General features: G+C 48.5%; 1 protein-coding gene across 16 annotated transcripts in view; it reads right to left on the reverse strand.

The window, feature by feature from the left end:
- Positions 1-23976, reverse strand: part of LOC139533645 (protein PHTF2-like) — a 148374-nt gene that overhangs the window by 8406 nt on the left and 115992 nt on the right. For 6 of the 16 annotated variants that reach the window (XR_011666835.1, XR_011666834.1, XR_011666833.1 and 3 more), the window contains exons 4-12: positions 21441-21510; positions 19224-19382; positions 15613-15781; positions 12395-12565; positions 9565-9790; positions 5544-5738; positions 1706-1927; positions 1098-1238; positions 21-293 (exon numbers count right to left, since the gene is read on the reverse strand). Coding sequence is in view for 12 of the 16 variants with exons in the window: in XM_071331862.1 (XP_071187963.1) it covers positions 21-293; positions 1098-1238; positions 1706-1927; positions 5544-5738; positions 9565-9790; positions 12395-12565; positions 15613-15781; positions 19224-19382; positions 21441-21510 (1626 nt within the window). In the remaining 4 variants the exon portion in view is untranslated. Of the gene's footprint in view, positions 1-14; positions 294-1097; positions 1239-1705; positions 1928-5543; positions 5739-9564; positions 9791-12394; positions 12566-15612; positions 15782-18613; positions 18685-19223; positions 19383-21440; positions 21511-23976 lie in introns of those variants that run through there. The other 10 variants (XM_071331866.1, XM_071331867.1, XM_071331869.1 and 7 more) reach the window with 8 other exon arrangements.

Here is a 23976-nt window from a genome sequence, read left to right on the forward strand (position 1 = left end):
TATTGCATCTGTAATTACACCTGTTTGTATGTCCTCTCGGCCACGCTGAGCAGGAAGAAGAAGAGCCAGATGAGACAGACGCGCACCATGAAGCTGAGCGTTACCATGGTGATCACCATGACGTCGGAGGAGGAGCCGAACGCCACAGAGATGAGCTCATTGGCTGAGAGCTGTGTCAGCTGTTCCAGGTCCTTGTACTGAGACAGCCTATAGGCGAAGGGCGTCAGGCCCAGAGTCACTGACACCAGGTTACCAAAGACCTGGTAGCCAATACCTGGGGTGAACAGGTTGACCTGGAGGAAGGTAGAGATGGAGAGACGGGGGGAAGGAGAGATGGAGAGGGGTGGAGAGACGGAGGAAGGTAGAGATGGAGAGACGGGGGGAAGGAGAGATGGAGAGGGGTGGAGAGACAGAGGGAGATAGAGGGAGGGAGGGACAGGAGAGATAGTGGGAGGGAGAGACAGGAGAGGGAGGGAGGGAAAGAGAGATGCAGGGAAAGAAATAAAGAGACAGGAGAGAGGGAGGGAGGGAGGGAGGGGAGAGGGAGGGAGGGAGAGATAGTGGGAGGGAGAGACAGGAGAGGGAGGGAGGGAAAGAGAGACAGGAGAGGGAGGGAGGGAAAGAGAGATGCAGGGAAAGAAATAAAGAGACAGGAGAGAGGGAGGGAGGGAGGAGGTGGAGAGATAGTGGGAGGGAGAGACAGGAGAGGGAGGGAGGGAAAGAGAGATGGAGAGACAGGAGAGACAGGAGAGATGGAGGGAGGGAGGAGGTGGAGCGATAGTGGGAGGGAGAGACAGGAGAGGGAGGGAGGGAAAGAAATAAAGAGACAGGAGAGAGACAGCTATTATTTATATCTTTCATGTCATTGGTCTAAGTTATAGAGAATGTAAAGTGATCTGAGAGAAACGTGGCATATATAATATATATAAGTGCCTTCCAATATCATGAAGTCCAATCTGCATTCATTAACATTCTAGTTGATAAAAATCCCCCAGGTGGGTGATGGAGGTGTGTTCCCGGTCTTACATTGTAAAGCGTTACACTACACACCAGATGTAATCCCTGACAACAGTATCACGGCCCTGGCTGTTACTCACCCTGTTCATGATCATACCGCTGATCTCCAGGACAGACATGTCAGCCTTCTTACAGTCGTTCCCCTCCCAGACGATGGCACTGACCCGCTCCAGACCCGGGTTGCTGCTGTGTAGCCACGTGTGACCCTGTAGAGGACACAACTAGATCAACACAATAACGACCGTTACACGCTGAGGGTTTGAGGCTGATCATCCTCATTGACGAGGTTAAAGTTACCATGGTCAGAACACAGTGACAACAAAAACAGATAAATAGGAACATTCACGCGACCACCAAAACCTCTTCATTAATGTTGCAACCATTTTATTGCAAGCTCAGTCCTACACTTACCCCCTCCTTCTCTAACCTTTGACCTTTGATCTCTAACCCCTGATAAACAGGGTGAAAGGGTCTTCTCTGTTCTCCTTGGTAGCAGGGCAGACTGCAGCTCCCTCTCCCTCTGTCAAACCCTAACACCACACGTCTAACCCTAACCTTTGACCTCAAATCAAATCAAATCAAATTTTATTAGTCACATACACATGGTTAGCAGATGTTAATGCGAGTGTAGCGAAATGCTTGTGCTTCTAGTTCCGACAATGCAGTAATAACCACACCTCTAACCCACCTGGTGAAAGGGGTCATCTCTGTACTCCTTCTTGGTAGCAGGGCAGGCTGCAGCTCCCTCTCCCTCTGTCTCGCTGGTGCAGGAGGAGCGACACTCAGCACAGTGCAGGAAGTCCTCCCACAGCAGGTCCTCTGTCTCTGACTCGTGTCTGGTGCTCTCTGAGTCCTGGGTCCGCAGGCTGGAGCACCGAGAACTACAGCTGGTACCGGACTTAGGAGTCTCCTAGAGAGAGAGAGGGGGGGGGGGGGGGGGGGGGATGGTGAGTGTGTGTGTGTGTGTGTGTGTACAGTTGAAGTCGGAAGTTTACATACTCCTTTTCACCATTCCTGACATTTAATCCTAGTAAAATGTCCTGTCTTAGGTCAGTTAGGATCACCACTTTATTTTAAGAATGTGAAATGTCAGAATAATAATAGAGAGAATGATTTATTTCAGTTTTTATTTCTTTCATCACATTCACAGTGGGTCAGAAGTTTACATACACTCAATTAGTATTTGGTAGCATTGCCTTTAAATTATTTAACTTGGGTCAAACGTTTCGGGTAGCCTTACACAAACTTCCCACAATAAGTTGGGTGAATTTTGGCCCATTCCTCCTGACAGAGCTGGTGTAACTGAGTCAGGTTTGTAGGCCTCCTTGCTCGCACACGCTTTTTCAGTTCTGCACTCAAATTTTCTGTAGGATTGAGGTCAGGGCTTTGTGATGGCCACTCCAATACCTTGACTTTGTTGTCCTTAAGCCATTTTGCCACAACTTTGGAAGTATGCGTGGGGTCATTGTCCATTTGGAAGACCCATTTGCAACCAAGCTTTAACTTCCTGACTGATGTCTTGAGCTTCAATATATCCACATCATTTTCCATCCTCATGATGCCATCTATTTTGTGAAGTGCACCAGTCCCTCCTGCAACAAAGCACCCCCACAACATGATGCTGCCACCCCCGTGCTTCACTTTTGGGATGGTGTTCTTCAGCTTGCAAACCTCCCCCTTTTTCCTCCAAACATAACAATGGTCATTATGGCCAAACAGTTCTATTTTTGTTTCATCAGACCAGAGAACATTTCCCCAAAAGGTACGATCTTTGTCCCCATGTGTAGTTGCAAACCGTAGTCTGGCTTTTTTATGGTGGTTTTGGAGCAGTGGCTTCTTCCTTGCTGAGTGGCCTTTCAGGTTATGCCGATATAGGCCTCGTTTTACTGTGGATATAGATACTTTTGTACCTGTTTCCTCCAGCATCTTCACAAGGTCCTTTGCTGTTGTTCTGGGATTGATTTGCACTTTTCGCACCAAAGTACGTTCATCTCTAGGAGACAGAACGCATCTCCTTCCTGAGCGGTATGACGGCTGCGTGGTCCCATTGTGTTTATACTTGCGTACTATTGTTTGTACAGATGAACGTGGTACCTTCAGGCGTTTGGAAAGGATGAACCACACTTGTGGAGGTCTACAATTTTTTTCCTGAGGTCTTGGCTAATTTCTTTTGATTTTCCCATGAAAAGCAAAGAGGCACTGAGTTTGAAGGGAGGCCTTGAAATACATCTACAGGTACATCTCCAATTGACTCAAATGATGTCAATTAGCCTATCAGAAGCTTCTAAAGCCATGACAAAATTTTCTGGAATTTCCCAAGCTGTTTAAAGGCACCAGTCAATACAGTGTATGTAAACTTCCGACTTCAACTGTATGTAAGTGTGTATGTATGTATGTATGTATGTATGATTGTGTGTGTGTGTGTGTGTGTGTGTGTGTGTGTGTGTGTGTGTGTGTGTGTGTGTGTGTGTGTGTGTGTGTGTGTGTGTGTGTGTGTGTGTGTGTGTGTGTGTGTGTGTAGGTATGTATGTATGTATGTATGTATGTATGTACAGTGGGGAGAACAAGTATTTGATACACTGACAATTTTGCAGGTTTTCCTACTTACAAAGCATGTAGAGGTCTGTAATTTTTATCATAGGTACACTTCAACTGTGAGAGACGGAATCTAAAACAAAAATCCAGAAAATCACATTGTATGATTTTTAAGTAATTAATTTGCATTTTATTGCATGACATAAGTATTTGATACATCAGAAAAGCAGAACTGAATAATTGGTACAGAAACCTTAGTTTGCAATTACAGAGATCATAGGTTTCCTGTAGTTCTTGACCAGGTTTGCACACACTGCAGCAGGGATTTTGGCCCACTCCTCCATACAGACCTTCTCCAGATCCTTCAGGTTTCGGGGCTGTCGCTGGGCAATACGGACTTTCGGCTCCCTCCAAAGATTTTCTATTGGGTTCAGGTCTGGAGACTGGCTAGGCCACTCCAGGACCTTGAGATGCTTCTTACGGAGCCACTCCTTAGTTGCCCTGGCTGTGTGTTTCGGGTCGTTGTCATGCTGGAAGACCCAGCCACGACCCATCTTCAATGCTCTTACTGAGGGAAGGAGGTTGTTGGTCAAGATTTCGCGATACATGGCCCCATCCATCCTCCCCTCAATACGGTGCAGTCGTCCTGTCCCCTTTGCAGAAAAGCATCCCCAAAGAATGATGTTTCCACCTCCATGCTTCACGGTTGGGATGGTGTTCTTGGGGTTGTACTCATCCTTCTATTCCTCCAAACACGGCGAGTGGAGTTTAGAGCAAAAAGCTCTATTTTTGTCTCATCAGACCACATGACCTTCTCCCATTCCTCCTCTGGATCATCCAGATGGTCATTGGCAAACTTCAGACGGGCCTGGACATGCGCTGGCTTGAGCAGGGGGACCTTGCGTGCGCTGCAGGATTTTAGTCCATGACGGCGTAGTGTGTTACTAATGGTTTTCTTTGAGACTGTGGTCCCAGCTCTCTTCAGGTCATTGACCAGGTCCTGCCGTGTAGTTCTGGGCTGATCCCTCACATTCCTCATGATCATTGATGCCCCACGAGGTGAGATCTTGCATGGAGCCCCAGACCGAGGGTGATTGACCGTCATCTTGAACTTCTTCCATTTTCTAATAATTGTGCCAACAGTTGTTGCCTTCTCACCAAGCTGCTTGGCTATTGTCCTGTAGCCCATCCCAGCCTTGTACAGGTCTACAATTTATCCCTGATGTCCTTACACAGCTCTCTGGTCTTGGCCATTGTGGAGAGGTTGGAGTCTGTTTGATTGAGTGTGTGGACAGGTGTCTTTTATACAGGTAACGAGTTCAAACAGGTGCAGTTAATACAGGTAATGAGTGGAGAACAGGAGGGCTTCTTAAAGAAAAACTAACAGGTCTGTGAGAGCCGGAATTCTTACTGGTTGGTAGGTGATCAAATACTTATGTCATGCAATAAAATGCAAATTAATTACTTAAAAATCATACAATGTGATTTTCTGGATTTTTGTTTTAGATTCCGTCTCTCACAGTTGAAGTGTACCTATGATAAAAATGACAGACCTCTACATGCTTTGTAAGTAGGAAAACCTGCAAAATCGGCAGTGTATCAAATACTTGTTCTCCCCACTGTATGTATGTATGTATGTATGTATGTATGTATGTATGTATGTATGTATGTATACATACACACATACATACATACATACATGTGTGTGTGTGTGTGTATGATGTACTGTGTGTGTGTGTGTGTGTGTGTGTGTGTGTGTGTGTGTGTGTGTGTGTGTGTGTGTGTGTGTGTGTGTGTGTGTGTGTGTGTGTGTGTATGTACTGTATCTAAGTGTGTGTGTATGTACTGTATGTAAGTGTGTGTGTATGATGTACAGTATGTACTGTATGTAAGTGTGTGTATGTATGTACTGTATGTAAGTGTGTGTGTGTGTATGTATGTACAGTATGTAAGTGTGTGGCTGTGCGTGTCTCTGTGTGAGTGGTACCAACCTGGGTGGTGTGGAGGTCACCCACCTCAGTGTTGATGGTGTAGTGTTTCTTGTAGTGATGTGGTTTCCTGTTGCGCAGCGTGCAGTCGCTGCTGATGCGCTCTACGCCCCTACGGAGGGCGGTGTAGGACGCTTCAGGATCCTCCTCACTGGACGCCTCATCAGACATGTTCTCCACTCCACGGCTCTGGGTCTCCTGGCAGGAAGACAGGTTGGACAGATTCCTACTTTCAGACTACAGACTAGAGAGTGTCCGTTTGTACATGGCTAAACTCACCTGTTTCAGGACAGGTGTGTGTGTGTGTGTGTGTGTGTGTGTGTGTGTGTGTGTGTGTGTGTGTGTGTGTGTGTGTGTGTGTGTGTGCATTAGCTACTTTGTTTACCTGCTGACGGAGAGCAGTAGCAGTGTGTTGTGTGGTGGTGGTGTGTGTGTTACCTTGGTGTTTACCTCAGAAAGATGGCGCCGATAGAAATGGCAGCTTCGCTTCTAGTCCTTAGGAAACTGTGCAGTATTTCGTTTTTTTTTTAATGTATTATTTCTTACATTGTTGGCCCAGAAAACCTTAAGTGTACAGCCGGGAAGAACTATTGGATATCAGAGAGACGTCAACTTACCAGCACTACGACCAGGAATATGACTTTCCCAAAGCGGATCCTTTGTCTGCACCTCCCAGGGCATCTGAACTGATTCCAGAGGCCGACCCCAAACAACGCCGTCGGAGGAGAGGGTGGCGGAGCGGTCTTCTAGGGAGGCTTCGGATGCGCGCACACCACCCAACGCTTCTGAGTATATTACACGCTAATGTCCAGTCCCTAGTTAACGAAGAAGACGAAATCAGGGCAAGAGTTGCTTTCCAAAGAGATATCCGGGATTGTAACATACTCTGTTTCAAGGAAACATGGCTAGCTGTCCGTACAGCAAACGGGATTTTCAGTGCATCGCGCCGTCAGGAATCAACATCTCTCCGGTAAGAAGAAGGGCGGGGGTGTATGTTTCATGATTAACAACTCATGGTGTAATTGTAACAACATACAGGAACTCAAGTCCTTTTGTTCCCCTGACTTAGAATTCCTCACAATCAAATGCCGACCGTATTATCTCCCAAGAGAACTCTCCTTGGTTATCGTCACGGCCGTGTATATCCCCCCGCAAGCGGATACCGAGACGGACCTCAAGGAACTTCACTGGACTTTATGCAAACTGGAAACCATATATCCTGAGGCTGCATTTATTGTATCTTGGGAATTTAACAAAGCTAATTTGAGAACAAGGCTACCTAAACTCTATCAGCATATCGATTGCAGTACATGAGCGAGTAACACGCTCGACCATTGCTACTCTAACTTCCGCAATGCGTACAAGGCCCTGTCCTCCTTTTGGCAAATCTGACCATGACTCCATCTTGTTGCTCCAGACCCTTTAGGCAGAAACTAAAACAGGAAGTGCCCGTGCTTAGGTCTATCCAACGCTGGTCTGACCAATCGGATTCCACGCTTCAAGATTGCTTCGATCCCGTGGACTGGGATATGTTCCGGGTAGCCTCAGACAATAACATTGAAGTATACGCTGACTCGGTGAGCGAGTTTATAAGGAAGTGTATAGGAGATGTTGTACCCACTGTGACTGAAACTTTCCCTAACCAGAAACCGTGGATTGATGGCAGCATTCGCTGCTGAAAGCACGTACCCCCGCATTTAATCATGGCAAGGCGACTGGAAACACGGCCAATACAAACAGTGTAGTTATTCCCTCCGTAAGGCAATCAAACAAGCAAAGCGTCAGTATAGAGACAAAGTGGAATCGCAATTCAACGGCTCAAACACGAGACGTATGTGGCAGGGTCTACAGACAATCATGGATTACAAAAAAAAAAACAGCACCGTCGCGGACATCGACATCTTGCTTCCAGACAAATTAAACAACTTCTTTGCGCGCTTTGAGGACAATACAGTGCCACCGACACGGCCCGCTACCAAAGACTGTGGGCTCTCCTTCTCCGCGGCCGACGTGAGTAAAACATGTAAACGTGTTCACCCTCGCAAGGCTGCCGGCCCAGACGGCATCCCTAGCCGCATCCTCAGAGCATGCGCAGACCAGCTGGCTGGTGTGTTTACGGACATATTCAATCAATCCCTATCCCAGTCTGCTGTCCCCACATGCTTCAAGATGGCCACCATTGTTCCTGTTCCCAAGAAAGTTAAGGTAACTGAACTAAATGACTACCGCCCCGTAGCACTCACTTCTGTCATCATGAAGTGCTTTGAGAGACTAGTCAAGGATCATATCACCTCCACCCTACCTGACACCCTATACCCACTCCAATTTGCTTACCGCCCCAATAGGTCCACAGACGATGCAATTGCCATCACACTGCCCACTGCCCTAACCCATCTGGACAAGAGGAATACCTATGTAAGAATGCTGTTCATTGAATACAGCTCAGCATTCAACACCATAGTACCCTCCAAACTCATCATTAAGCTTGAGACCCTGGGTCTCGACCCCACCCTGTGCAACCGGGTCCTGGACTTCCTGACGGGCCGCCCCCAGGTGGTGAAGGTAGGAAACAACATCTCCACTCCGCTGATCCTCAACACTGGGCACCACAAAGGTGCGTTCTCAGTCCTCTCCTGTACTCCCTGTTCACCCATGACTGCGTGGCCATGCACGCCTCCAACTCAATCATCAAGTTTGCAGACGACACTACAGTGGTAGGCTTGATTACCAACAACGACGAGACGGCCTACAAGGAGGAGGTGAGGGCCCTCGGAGTGTGGTGTCAGGAAAATAACCTCTCACTCAATGTCAGCAAAATAAAAGAGATGATCGTGGACTTCAGGAAACAGCAGAGGGAGCACCCCCCTATCCACATCGACGGGACAGCAGTGGAGAAGGTGGAAAGTCTGGTATGGCAACTGCACCGCCCACAAACACAGGGCTCTCCAGAGGGTGGTGCAGTCTGCACAACGCATCACCGGGGGCAAACTACCTGCCCTCCAGGACACCTACAACACCCGATGTCACAGGAAGGCCATAAAGATCATCAAGGACAACAACCACCCGAGCCACTGCCTGTTCACCCCGCTTCCATCCAGAAAGTGAGGTCAGTACAGGTGCATCAAAGCTGGGACAGAGAGATTGAAAAGCAGCTTCTATCTCAAGGCCATCAGATTGTTAAACAGCCATCACTAGCACAGAGAGGCGGCTGCCTACCTACAGACTTGATATCAATGGCCACTTTAATAAACGGAACACTTGTCACTTTAATAATGTTTACATATCTCGCATTACTCATCTCATATGTATATACTGTATACTGTATCCTTCACTATCTATTGCATCTTAGCCGCTCTGTCACTGCTCATCCATGTATTTTATACTTATATATTCTCATCCCATTCCTTTACTAGATTGTGTGTATGAGGTTTAGTTGTGGAATTGTTAGATATTAGGTTTAGTTGTGGAATTATTAGATATTAGGTTTAGTTGTGGAATAGTTAGATATGAGGTTTAGTTGTGGAATTATTAGATATTAGGTTTAGTTGTGGAATAGTTAGATATGAGGTTTAGTTGTGGAATAGTTAGATATGAGGTTTAGTTGTGGAATTGTTAGATATTACCTGTTAGATATAGCTGCACTGTCAGATATAGAAGCATAAACATTTCACTACACTCGCAATAACATCTGCTAACCACGTGTATGTGATTTACCTTGGTGACGGGGGGCAGCAGCAGTGTGTTGCGTGGTGGTGTGTGTGTGTGTATACATGTGTGTGTTACCTTGTTGTTTACCTTGGTGACGGGGGGCAGCAGCAGTGTGTTGCGTGGTGGTGTGTGTGTGTGTATAAATGTGTGTGTTACCTTGTTGTTTACCTTGGTGACGGGGGGCAGTAGCAGTGTGTTGCGTGGTGGTGTGTATGTGTATAAATGTGTGTGTTACCTTGTTGTTTACCTTGGTGACGGGGGGCAGCAGCAGTGTGTTGCGTGGTGGTGTGTGTGTGTGTATAAATGTGTGTGTTACCTTGTTGTTTACCTTGGTGACGGGGGGCAGCAGCAGTGTGTTGAGAGGCGGGGGTGCGGTCCAACACGTCTCGTCTGACCTCAGCAGCAGGTCACAGTGGTGAGATCCTCCATCGTGGAGCTGTAGCCCCTCCTCACTACTCTTACAGGTTATCCTCCCATCCAGAGACACATAGCCATTATCTGTCTCTGTGGACTTGTCTATGGACAGCTTGGACTTCTTAGACCTGAGATGAGAGATGGAGGGGGAGGTTAAAGGGGGGAGGCGGTCGAGGTGGAGAGACAGGACAGGCAGACAGTCCCAAGTTCATCCAGCATGCAGAAATCAGAACAAGACAGAATCACTTGGATCAAGTTGGTACTAATTGAAGCCATGGCATGGGAGCAGAGAAACTAAGTTCTAAATGGGATGGGTTACTGGTGCTACTAAGCTGAATTCAAATAGAGTTGATTTGAATAGGATTTGGGATTTGGGATGACTGACAGTGACCATTAGATTTCTGGTGTGAAAAGGTTGGATTTTTAATACTGTTTCTAGATTGAAAAGACTCAAAAACTTCCCCAGTGATCCCTTTTAACAACTATAAAGCCTTTACTGATGTTTATGCTTTGACATCTTTGGCTCCATGCTTCTCTTGGCCATAGCTTGAATAGTTGAATGTGCCGTAACATTGGCAACAACAAAAAACAAAGCTGCAAAATCCCTTTTTCCACACACAGAAAAATGATAACAAAGATGGAAGACAGACCTCTCCTTTCACATACTTTGGCCCGCTGAGAAACCCGTCGAGACAAGTTAATAATCAAACTCACGTTGAAAAGCATTTGTATCCCTTCTGTGTGTGTCCAGTTAAAATAACACCGTTTAATAACTTCTTATCTCAGCCAAATAATTATCTTACCAGATAATGTTTATCATATAGTGGGAAGAATGATTTTCATAAACATATATTTACTATGTACACTACCGTTCAAAAGTTTGGGGTCACTTAGAAATGTCCTTGTTTTTGAAAGAAAAGCACATTTCTGTCCATTAAAACAACATCAAATTGATCAGAAATACAGTGTAGACATTGTTCATGTTTTAAATGACTATTGTAGCTGGAACCGGCAGATTTCTTAATGGAATATCTACATAGGCGTACAGAGGCCCATTATCAGCAACCATCACTCCTGTGGTACTGTAGGGTTACAATGTATTTAGGGGTCTTCTAAAGACCCCCACCATTGATTATGTTGTTATTAGTTTGCTTGTGTGCCATTGTACTTATGCTCACTGTATCGCTGAATATTGAGGCCTCTATCTGTGTCTAGCTCTGTGCTAAAACCCGCAGCCCCGCGTCTGTGAGAAAAGGTGAGAAAAGGGTGATAGCGAGACAGAGAGACAGTGTCTGTTTTTCTCTGAAACAGGGCAGATTTGCATGCCACTGAGACAGGTTCTCAGAAACGTTGTGTTAAGAATAACTTGTTCTTTTAGCTGCACATGCAGGTTTTGACATAGGAGATCACACCATAAGGTGACATAGGAGATCACACCATAAGGTGACATAGGAGATCACACCATAAGGTGCGATCTTGGGTATATAAGATCCTGTCTTTCTTTTGTTCAGGGCAGAATTCAGGAGAGACATCAGTTGTATGTCTGATGTTTGATCTTAAGACTTCTGTATACGGCTGTATTTTGATGAAAATTGTTATGATTTATAAATGCACATTTTGAGTATTCCTTATTTGTTAAGTAAATAACGGAGCCCAGAAAAGTGGAACCAACATTCCAATGGAACGTTGTGTTAGCTAATCCAAGTTTATCATTTTAAAAGGCTAATTGATTCTAGGCAGAGTTCCTCTGTCCAGTGTCTGTGTTCTTCTGGCCATCTTAATCTTTTCTTTTTATTGGCCAGTCTGAGATATGGCTTTTTCTTTGCAACTCTGCCTAGAAGGCCATCATCCCGGAGTCGCCTCTTCACTGTTGACGTTGAGACTGGTGTTTTGCGAGTACTATTTAATGACGCTGCCAGTTGAGAACTTGTGAGGCATCTGTTTCTCAACCTAGACACTCTAATGTACTTGTCATCTTGCTCAGTTGTGCACTGGGGCCTCCCACTCCTCTTTCTATTCTGGTTAGAGCCAGTTTGCGCTGTTCTGTGAAGGGAGTAGTACACAGCATTGTACAAGATCTTCAGTTTCTTGGCAATTTCTCGCATGGAATAGCCTTCATTTCTCAGAACAAGAATAGACTGACGAGTTTCAGAAGAAAGTTCTTTGTTTCTAGCCATTTAGAGCCTGTAATCGAACCCACAAATGCTGATGCTCCAGATACTCAACTAGTCTAAAGAAATCTAGTTTCATTGCTTCTTTAAATCAGACACAACAGTTTTCAGCTGTGCTAACATAAATGCAAAAGGGTTTTCTAATGATCAATTAGCCTTTTAAAATGATAAACTTGGATTAGCTAACACAACGTGCTATTGGAACACAGGAGTGATGGTTGCTGATAATGGGCCTCTGTACGACTATGTAGATATTCCATAAACATATCTGCCGGTTCCAGCTACAATAGTCATTTACAACATGAACAATGTCTACACTGTATTTCTGATCAATTTGATGTTGTTTTAATGGACACATTTTTTTTTTGCTTGTCTTTCAAAAACAAGGACATTTCTAAGTGACCCCACGGTAGTGTACATGACTCCGTTTTGTCATCCAATAGAAAGGTATATGTATTATTGATCAGTATCATAATCCGGGTGGATTCCAAGGGATGTTGCAGCTATACCAGAGAGAGATAGGGTTCTTTAGTAACCTCACGGGAGGGAAAAAATACACACCGCGCTTTACAGATATCATGCCAGAAATCTCTGAAGAGAGCGATGCACAGGCTGTAAGGTGAGCCGGTGGCAGCACCGGGGCAGTGAGGGCCCCCCTCCCGGGTGTTATCAGTGGTGCTAGAGCCATCTCCTTCCCTATGTACATCCAAGTGAGCGGCCTTCCTTAAACGCCTTTGGTCCAGATCAATAAGAAACAGTACTTAGAGAGAGAGAGAGGTCCACACAAGAAATCACTGTTGTTGTGATTGAAGAAAATAAATCATTAAAATAATACCCCTTTTTCATTCTTTTTTTAATCACAAGAAGGAAGATAGAAAATGAATGAAAACGGTTGATTGACTGGCAGCGGTGTGGACTACATCAGGTATGGTCAGGAATGATCGAAGCAAAACATTGACTCATATCCAGCTGTCAGAGCGACTAATATTGATACTATTGCGGTAGATTGGACTGTGTTCTCACAATATACAATAACTGGAGTTATGATTAGTATTACAGTAGATTGGACTGTGTTCTCACAATATACAATAACTGGAGATATGATTAGTATTACGGTAGATTGGACTGTGTTCTCACAATATACAATAACTGGAGATATGATTAGTATTACGGTAGATTGGACTGTGTTCTCACAATATACAATAACTGGAGTTATGATTAGTATTACAGTAGATTGGACTGTGTTCTCACAATATACAATAACTGGAGTTATGATTAGTATTACGGTAGATTGGACTGTGGTCTCACAATATACAATAACTGGAGTTATGATTAGTATTGGATTGACTGGGATTAGACTTGGACATCAACAACAACAACAATGTGAAGATAGAGAGATCTGCTGGAATGGTTCATCTCCTCCTACAGGAAGAGGATCACCTGTCTGACTGACAGCTCAGCTAACAGCCCCTTTAGATCAGGCTGTTAGGACACCATTTCCCGAGGTGAGAGGCTCCAGTCACCACGTTTTACACAATGTATATATATATACACAGTGGGGAGAACAAGTATTTGATACACTGCCGATTTTGCAGGTTTTCCTACTTACAAAGCATGTAGAGGTCTGTAATTTTGGAGTCTGTTTGATTGAGTGTGTGAACAGGTGTCTTTTATACAGGTAACAAGTTCAAACAGGTGCAGTTAATACAGATAATGAGTGGAGAACAGGAGGGCTTCTTAAAGAAAAACTAACAGGCCTGTGAGAGCCGGAATTCTTACTGGTTGGTAGGTGATCAAATACTTATGTCATGCAATAAAATGCAAATTAGTTACTTAAAAATCATACAATGTGATTTTCTGGATTTTTGTTTTAGATTCCGTCTCTCAAAGTTGAAGTGTACTTATGATAAAAATTACAGACCTCTACATGCTTTGTAAGTAGGAAAACCTGCAAAATCGGCAGTGTATCAAATACTTGTTCTCCCCACTGTATATAATATAATAGCAGCTAGCAGATCCACTCAGACACTGACGAGTCAACCATGTGTTGTGCACGAGGAGGAGTTACTTCAGGTCAGTCAGGGTCATGGAGGGGTGACGTTTGGTTTAGAGAGAGAAAACAACACAGATTTGAGGTCAAGCGGAGGAGGGGAAAGGAAGGAGAAAGTCGTCTGGTGGTTGATTCCTGACCACATCTGGAGTCTGAGTGAGTGAACACCGCTGGACTGTGAGATGAGGACGGACAGTAACATCTGGAGTCTGAGTGAGTGAACACCGCTGGACTGTGAGATGAGGACGGACAGTAACATCTGGAGTCTGAGTGAGTGAACACCGCTGGACTGTGAGATGAGGACGGACAGTAACATCTGGAGTCTGAGTGAGTGAACACCGCTGGACTGTGAGATGAGGACGGACAGTAACATCTGGAGTCTGAGTGAGTGAACACCGCTGGACTGTGAGATGAGGACGGACAGTAACATCTGGAGTCTGAGTGAGTGAACACCCCTGGACTGTGAGATGAGGACGGACAGTAACATCTGGAGTCTGAGTGAGTGAACACCCCTGGACTGTGAGATGAGGACGGACAGTAACATCTGGAGTCTGAGTGAGTGAACACCGCTGGACTGTGAGATGAGGACGGACAGTAACATCTGGAGTCTGAGTCAGTGAACACCCCTGGACTGTCAGATGAGGACGGACAGTAACATCTGGAGCCACAGAGTTATCTTCACAATGTCTATATTGTCTTTACAATCTCTCAACTATGTAGATTTCCAAACACCCGTTTTCTTTGTATTTGTTAGCCACTTCATTCCCAGACTGTGTGGCACGGATACATTTTGCTTCCAGAAGGCTGAAAATGGTCAGTACTGTGCAAGCCAAAGGTAGTGGGTTTTGGGAATAGCTAGCTATTGTGGCAATACAGCCTGGTCCCAGATCTGTTTGTGGCATCTTGCCAAGAGCACCAACAGATCTAGAAAAAGGCTAATGACGTTATGCGACCTAGCACACATTTACGAGCTGCTCCCCTCTGGCAGGAAATCACAGCCTTTAAAAACATCTACAATGGGACAGGAAGTGTGTGTGGGGGCAGTTCCCTGATCACATGATCAGAAGAGAGTGGGGGAACCGTGATTCAACACACATGATGGAACCCCCCCACTCTGACCCGTGTCTGGGGAACTGACCTGTAGAGTGTGTCAGACAGAGGCCTTTTAAAACAGTAGCTAAGTCATACAGGTCTCAGAGCAGGAAGCACATCAAACACTAAAACAACACAGAGGTATGGATACAATCGCTCTCCCTCCCTCTCGCTCATTCATCCACTCCCCTCCCTGCCCGATCCCTCTCCATCCCCACCCCCTCTCCCTGCCCCATCCATCCCTCTCCCATTCTCCCTCCCTCCCTCCTCATCCTTCCCTCTCCCATTCTCCCTCCCTCCCTCCTCATCATTCCCTCTCCCATTCTCCCTCCCTCCCTCTCCATCCCTTCCTCCCTCTTCATCCCTCTCCCCCTTCTCCCCTTCTCCCTCTCCCCTTCTCCCTCCCTCTCCCCTTCTCCCTCCCTCCCTCCCTCCTCATCATTCCCTCTCCCCTTCTCCCTCCCTCCCTCCCTCTCCATCTCCATCTCCCCTCCCTCCCTCCCTCCCTCCCTCTCCATCCCTCCATCCCCACCCCCCCTCCCTGCCCCATCTCCACCCCCTCTCCCTGCCCCATCCCTCCCTCGCCCCTTCTCCCTCTCCCCTTCTCCCTCCCTCCATCCCCAGCCCTTCACCCCACCTTCTTCTCTTGCCAGAGCTGCTGCTGCTGGTGGGTTTGGGGGTGCGTGTGGAGACGATCTGGCAGTGCACTGTCCCCAGTAACAGCATCAGCCATATCGCCCCAAACACCTCTGTGGTCGGGATACTGTGGGGCTGGGCGATGGTGAAGAATAACGCTGCAGCAGCCACTGGAGGGAGAGAGAGGGAGAGAGAGAGAGAGAGAGGGAGAGAGAGAGCGGGAGAGAGAGAGAGAGGGAGACAGAGAGACAGAAAGAGAGAGACAGAAAGAGAGAGGGAGAGAGAGACAGAGAGAGACAGAAAGAGAGAGACAGAAAGAGAGAGACAGAAAGAGAGAGACAGAAAGAGAGAGGGAGAGAGAGACAGAGAGAGAGAGAGAGAGAGAGAGAGAGAGAGAGAGAGAGAGACAGAGAGAGAGGGAGACAGAGAGCGAGGGAGACAGAGAGAGATAGCAAGGGTGAGCGAGAGTGTGAGAGAGAGGGTGAGAGAGAGAGCAAGAGAGAGAGAGAGAGATAGCAAGGGTGAGAGAGAGAGAGAGCGAGGGTGAGAGAGAGAGACATGGGAAGTGTTATAGGCTCCATGTATGTGGGATATTCTCCATTTTCTACTAGACTTCCTGTCAATAGTTTACATTGAAACTTTAGCCAGGGTGAGAAGGAGATGGAAAGAAGGAGAGGTGAAAAGGAGGGATGAGAGGGATGGATGAGGGTGTGGTAATACAACTGGTCCCCTTGGCTGCTCACTAACAAACTCATACTACCACACATAGTGAGACAGAGAGGTATTGAGAGAGGGGCCATTTGTTTTGATGTACTCAAGGTCAATATGTAAAAAGGAGGGGTAGGGGACTGGTCCATCCTGTCAATGCCTCTGTTATCAGTGTTCTTGGGTATATGAGAACACTCAACTGTGTGTGTGTGTGTGTGTGTGTGTGTTTCGAAAGGAAAAGTCAGTGCTTTGAAGGGAGTAGGGGCGACACACACACACACACACACACACACACACACACACACACACACACACACACACACACACACACACACACACACACACACACACACACACACACACACACACACACACACGAGGGGTCATGAGTTTGGAGAGGCCCAGAAATAGCTCTCCTGTAATTTATTCAGAAGGCAGGAGAATAAAGACAGACCCTGTTCTGTTTCTGTGTGTGTGTGTGTGTGTGTGTGTGTGTGTGTGTGTGTGTGTGTGTGTGTGTGTGTGTGTGTGTGTGTGTGTGTGTGTGTGTGTGTGTGTGTGTGTGTGAACATACTAACACACAGTGACAGGTTCAGGGCTGGAATTTCCCCATGACCAACCACAACCAGAGAAAGGTAAGGTATTCATGTCTACACAAGCAGAGGCCAACAACACACTGAACTAATGGTGGAGAAGGAATGTGGGTGAGACTTAAACCTTCCATGTGTTTGGTTCGGCTGGAGCCTAGCTGAACTGGGCTGGAGCCTAGCTGAACTGGACTGGAGCCTAGCTGAACTGGGCTGGAGCCTAGCTGAACTGGACTGGAGCCTAGCTGAACTGGGCTAGAGCCTAGCTGAACTGGGCTGGAGCCTAGCTGAACTGGGCTGGAGCCTAGCTGAACTGGGCTGGAGCCTAGCTGAACTGGGCTGGAGCCTAGCTGAACTGGACTGGAGCCTAGCTGAACTGGACTGGAGCCTAGCTGAATTGGACTGGAGCCTAGCTGAACTGGACTGGAGCCTAGCTGAACTGGACTGGAGCCTAGCTGAACTGGACTGGAGCCTAGCTGAACTGGACTGGAGCCTAGCTGAACTGGACTGGAGCCTAGCTGAACTGGGCTGGAGCCTAGCTGAACTGGACTGGAGCCTAGCTGAACTGGGCTGGAGCCTAGCTGAACTGGGCTGGAGCCTAGCTGAACTGGGCTGGAGCCTAGCTGAACTGGGCTGGAGCCTAGCTGAACTGGACTGGAGCCTAGCTGAACTGGACTGGAGCCTAGCTGAACTGGGCTGGAGCCTAGCTGAACTGGACTGGAGCCTAGCTGAACTGGGCTGGAGCCTAGCTGAACAGGACTGGAGCCTAGCTGAACTGGGCTGGAGCCTAGCTGAACTGGACTGGAGCCTAGCTGAACTGGACTGGAGCCTAGCTGAACTGGACTGGAGCCTAGCTGAACTGGACTGGAGCCTAGCTGAACTGGACTGGAGCCTAGCTGAACTGGACTGGAGCCTAGCTGAACTGGACTGGAGCCTTGCTGAACTGGACTGGAGCCTTGCTGAACTGGGCTGGAGCCTAGCTGAACTGGGCTGGAGCCTAGCTGAACTGGGCTGGAGCCTAGCTGAACTGGACTGGAGCCTAGCTGAACTGGGCTGGAGCCTAGCTGAACTGGACTGGTGCCTAGCTGAACTGGACTGGAGCCTAGCTGAACTGGGCTGGAGCCTAGCTGAACTGGACTGGAGCCTAGCTGAACTGGGCTGGAGCCTAGCTGAACAGGACTGGAGCCTAGCTGAACTGGGCTGGAGCCTAGCTGAACTGGACTGGAGCCTAGCTGAACTGGACTGGAGCCTAGCTGAACTGGACTGGAGCCTAGCTGAACTGGACTGGAGCCTAGCTGAACTGGACTGGAGCCTAGCTGAACTGGACTGGAGCCTAGCTGAACTGGACTGGAGCCTAGCTGAACTGGACTGGAGCCTTGCTGAACTGGACTGGAGCCTTGCTGAACTGGACTGGAGCCTAGCTGAACTGGAGCGGAAAAAAACGAGCTGAAGACCAAAGCGAACAAAAACAAAAAGTCTTCATAATAAAAGTCTTCATAATAAAAGTCTTCATAATATATGCACAGCTGTTCTGGATGGGAAGCATGCGGACGCCTTTAGTGAGGTGGGAAAGATGTGGTGAAGCACCACATGTAGGGAGGAGGGTTGGCGTAGACACACCCCCAGGTAGCTACCCTGTAGCAGGAGGAAGATGGCTCTGGAGGTAGAGGAGGAAGATGACTCTGGAGGTTAGGGTTAGGTAGGTACCTTGTAGCAGGTAGAGGAGGAGGAGGAGGAGGAAGATGGCTCTGGAGGTTAGGGTTAGGTAGGTACCTTGTAGAAGGTAGAGGAGGAGGAGGAGGAGGAAGATGGCTCTGGAGGTTAGGGTTAGGTAGGTACCTTGTAGCAGGTAGAGGAGGAGGAGGAGGAGGAAGATGGCTCTGGAGGTTAGGGTTAGGTAGGTACCTTGTAGCAGGTAGAGGAGGAGGAGGAAGATGACTATGGAGGTTAGGATAAGGTAGGTACCTTGTAGAGGAGGAGGAGGAAGATGACTCTGGAGGTTAGGGTTAGGTAGGTACCTTGTAGCAGGTAGAGGAGGAGGAGGAGGAGGAAGATGGCTCTGGAGGTTAGGTTTAGGTAGGTACCTTGTAGCAGGTAGAGGAGGAGGAGGAGGAGGAAGATGACTCTGTAGGGTTAGGTAGGTACCTTGTAGAGGAGGAGGAGGAAGATGACTCTGGAGGTTAGGGTTAGGTAGGTACCTTGTAGAGGAGGAGGAGGAAGATGACTCTGGAGGTTAGGGTTAGGTAGGTACCTTGTAGCAGGTAGAGGAGGAGGAGGAGGAGGAAGATGACTATGGAGGTTAGGGTTAGGTAGGTACCTTGTAGCAGGTAGAGGAGGAGGAGGAGGAGGAAGATGGCTCTGGAGGTGACCTGGATCCACCATCTGAAGAAGAAGGGGAACAACACCACCCTGACGAGACCCTTCCTGGTCAGAGACGTCCAGGGAGACTCAGGCTTGGCCTTGGCAAAAGCAGAACCTGGACACACACAGACACACAAACAGGAGAGCAGACAGATTATGAAGCATTATATCATTCATTTTTCTATCATTCCACTGGATCTATCTTTACCAATTGATCTCTCATAAGAGATGGCTGTCCCAATGGGGATCACAAGGATACATAAGACTTTATTATGACAGACAGGCATAATGTCTCTGTTACAACAACCACCAGAGGTAGACCTGGGCGCCCCCTGGAATAAATAACCCTCAGCCAATGACACTAATGCCCCCATCATGGGACACGGGGCCTTCACCGTGGGGACCTTGTTGACAGTGAGGGGCAGTGCCGTGTCTGTCAGGGGAGACAGATCTGAAACACACACCCCACTACATCAACCTCTCTCCATCTACCTCAGCCTGGCATGAAACATATCCCGCTCTCTCTCTCTCTGTCTCTCTTTCTGTCTCTCTGTCTCTCTCTCTCTCTGTCTCTCTTTCTCTGTCTCTCTTTCTCTGTCTCTCTTTCTCTGTCTCTCTTTCTCTCTGTCTCTCTCTCTCTCTCTCTGTCTCTCTCTCTGTCTCTCTCTCTGTCTCTTTCTCTGTCTCTCTTTCTCTCTGTCTCTCTGTCTCTCTGTCTCTCTGTCTCTCTTTCTCTCTTTCTCTCTGTCTCTCTTTCTCTCTTTCTCTCTGTCTCTCTGTCTCTCTGTCTCTCTGTCTCTCTGTCTCTCTGTGTCTCTGTGTCTCTGTGTCTGTCTCTATCTCTTTCTCTGTCTCTCTTTCTCTCTCTCTCTCTCTCTGTCTCTCTCTTTCTGTCTCTCTCTTTCTGTCTCTCTGTCTCTCTCTCTTTCTCTGTCTCTCTTTCTCTGTGTCTGTCTCTCTGTCTCTCTCTCTCTCTCTTTCTCTGTCTCTCTGTCTGTCTCTCTGTCTCTCTCTCGCTCAGCATGGGATGTGGGCATGAAACATACCCCGCTGTCTCTCTCTCTCTCTCTCTCTCTGTCTCTCTCTCTCTTTCTCTCTCTCTCTCTGTCTGTCTCTCTGTCTCTTTCTCGCTCAGCCTGGGATGTGGGCATGAAATAGCAATGAGGGGAAACTAAACAGAGAGGGGTCTGATGTGATGGACTGAATAATTCAACAGAGAGAGAGAGTGAGAGGGAAGGAGAGAGAGTGATGTAACAATAGAGGAGCCATTTTGATCCTAGTTTCACAGGACTTCTACACCTGGCTCGCATCATGTGACCAGTGGAGACACTCTACGTTGACACTAACGTAGCACCATCCTGCTCAGCCAACAGGTTGGACTGGGACAGACAGCCAACATGGTTGGACTGGGACAGACAGCCAACATGGTTGGACTGGGACAGACAGCCAACATGGTTGTACTGGGACAGACAGCCAACATGGTTGTACTGGGACAGACAGCCAACATGGTTGTACTGGGACAGACAGCCAACATGGTTGGACTGGGACAGACAGCCAACATGGTTGTACTGGGACAGACATCCAACATGGTTGGACTGGGACAGACAGCCAACATGGTTGGACTGGGACAGACAGCCAACAGGTTGGACTGGGACAGACAGCCAATATGGTTGGACTGGGACAGACAGCCAACATGGTTGGACTGGGACAGACGGCCAACAGGTTGGACTGGGACAGACAGCCAACAGGTTGGACTGGGACAGACAGCCAACAGGTTAGACTGGGACAGACAGCCAACATGGTTGGACTGGGACAGACAGACAACATGGTTGGACTGGGACAGACAGCCAACATGGTTGTACTGGGACAGACAGCCAACATGGTTGTACTGGGACAGACAGCCAACATGGTTGTACTGGGACAGACAGCCAACATGGTTGTACTGGGACAGACAGCCAACATGGTTGTACTGGGACAGACAGCCAACATGGTTGGACTGGGACAGACAGCCAACAGGTTGTACTGGGACAGACGGCCAACATGGTTGGACTGGGACAGACAGCCAACAGGTTGTACTGGGACAGACAGCCAACAGGTTGTACTGGGACAGACAACATGGTTGCCAACATGGGTGTCTGAGTGAATGAGACAGCTGATGTTGTGTCCTCCTTACCTCTCACCAGGTCCACATCAATGAGGTCTGCTTTCACATGGCCTGTCTTCTTCGGCTTGTTCCTCAGGCCCTGGAGAGGAACAGCACAGTGTTACAGCACAGTGTGACAGCACAGTGTGACAGCACAGTGTGACAGACAGACAGACAGACAGACAGACAGACAGACAGACAGACAGACAGACAGACAGACTCTAAGGGCCAGATTGTAAGTTGAGCTATGCGTGGGTAACTCCGTAGCTCATACATGGGAGGTTCTGAGTTATACACACACACCTTAAGTTAGGATGACCTTCGGTGCACTCACAGACATAGTGAGGATCTCAAATGAAACCCTACAGCCCACAGAGGGCACTAACTATGGGAGGTAACCCCATGCATGTTATGTCCTCACACAGTGGGTGCAGCATACCGTGCCAAACACACCTAACACAGGACAAACTACCTGACGTTGAGGCCTTGCAGGATCAAAACCCATTCCACTAATGCATTAACACACACGGTGTCCTACATGTGCCCAGTTCACTATCAGTCAGCACCAACGGAGTCAGCAGCATGATGGTATTGTGTTGCTCTGTTCAGTTCCACGTGTGTGACAGACAGAGGTCTTAGTGAGAGTGATGGATATATTCAGCTCTTTACACAAGACGTTTGTCCTGATGGACCCATAGACTTCCTGTATATAATTAACAGATGAACCGTGCACGTACTAGCAGTGGTGGATTTAGGTACAGGTGACATGTGCAGCCTTGGTACAGGTGACATGGGCAGCCTTGGTACAGGTGACATGTGCAGCCTTGGTACAGGAGACATGTGCAGCCTTGGTACAGGCGACATGTGCAGCCTTGGTACGGGTGACATGTGCAGCCTTGGTACAGGCGACATGTGCAGCCTTGGTACAGGTGACATGTGCAGCCTTGGTACAGGCGACATGTGCAGCCTTGGTACAGGTGACATGGGCAGCCTTGGTACAGGTGACATGTGCATCCTTGGTACAGGTGACATGTGCAGCCTAGGTACGGGTGACATGTGCAGCCTTGGTACAGGCGACATGTGCAGCCTTGGTACGGGTGACATGTGCAGCCTTGGTACAGGCGACATGGGCAGCCTTGGTACAGGTGACATGTGCAGCCTTGGTACAGGCGACATGGGCAGCCTTGGTACAGGCGACATGGGCAGCCTTGGTACAGGCGACATGTGCAGCCTTGGTACAGGTGACATGGGCAGCCTTGGTACAGGTGACATGTGCAGCCTTGGTACAGGCGACATGGGCAGCCTTGGTACAGGCGACATGGGCAGCCTTGGTACAGGCGACATGGGCAGCCTTGGTACAGGCGACATGTGCAGCCTTGGTACAGGCGACATGTGCAGCCTTGGTACAGGCGACATGTGCAGCCTTGGTACAGGCGACATGTGCAGCCTTGGTACAGGCGACATGGGCAGCCTTGGTACAGGCGACATGTGCAGCCTTGGTACAGGCGACATGGGCAGCCTTGGTACAGGCGACATGTGCAGCCTTGGTACAGGCGACATGGGCAGCCTTGGTACAGGTGACATGTGCAGCCTTGGTACAGGTGACATGTGCAGCCTTGGTACAGGTGACATGTGCAGCCTTGGTACAGGTGACATGTGCAGCCTTGGTACAGGCGACATGTGCAGCCTTGGTACAGGTGACATGTGCAGCCTTGGTACAGGCGACATGTGCAGCCTTGGTACAGGCGACATGTGCAGCCTTGGTACAGGCGACATGTGCAGCCTTGGTACAGGCGACATGTGCAGCCTTGGTACAGGCGACATGTGCAGCCTTGGTACAGGCGACATGGGCAGCCTTGGTACAGGCGACATGGGCAGCCTTGGTACAGGCGACATGTGCAGCCTTGGTACAGGCGACATGGGCAGCCTTGGTACAGGCGACATGGGCAGCCTTGGTACAGGCGACATGGGCAGCCTCGGTACAGGCGACATGGGCAGCCTCGGTACAGGCGACATGTGCAGCCTCGGTACAGGCGACATGTGCAGCCTCGGTACAGGTGACATGTGCAGCCTCGGTACAGGCGACATGTGCAGCCTCGGTACAGGAGACATGTGCAGCCTCGGTACAGGTGACATGTGCAGCCTCGGTACAGGCGACATGTGCAGCCTCGGTACAGGCGACATGTGCAGCCTCGGTACAGGCGACATGTGCAGCCTCGGTACAGGCGACATGTGCAGCCTCGGTACAGGCGACATGTGCAGCCTCGGTACAGGCGACATGTGCAGCCTCGGTACAGGCGACATGTGCAGCCTCGGTACAGGTGACATGTGCAGCCTCGGTACAGGCGACATGTGCAGCCTCGGTACAGGTGACATGTGCAGCCTCGGTACAGGTGACATGTGCAGCCTCGGTACAGGTGACATGTGCAGCCTCGGTACAGGTGACATGTGCAGCCTCGGTACAGGCGACATGTGCAGCCTCGGTACAGGCGACATGTGCAGCCTCGGTACAGGAGACATGTGCAGCCTCGGTACAGGAGACATGTGCAGCCTCGGTACAGGTGAC

The sequence above is a fragment of the Salvelinus alpinus genome, chromosome 11, assembly GCF_045679555.1.
Source record: "Salvelinus alpinus chromosome 11, SLU_Salpinus.1, whole genome shotgun sequence".
Lineage (NCBI taxonomy): Eukaryota > Metazoa > Chordata > Actinopteri > Salmoniformes > Salmonidae > Salvelinus > Salvelinus alpinus.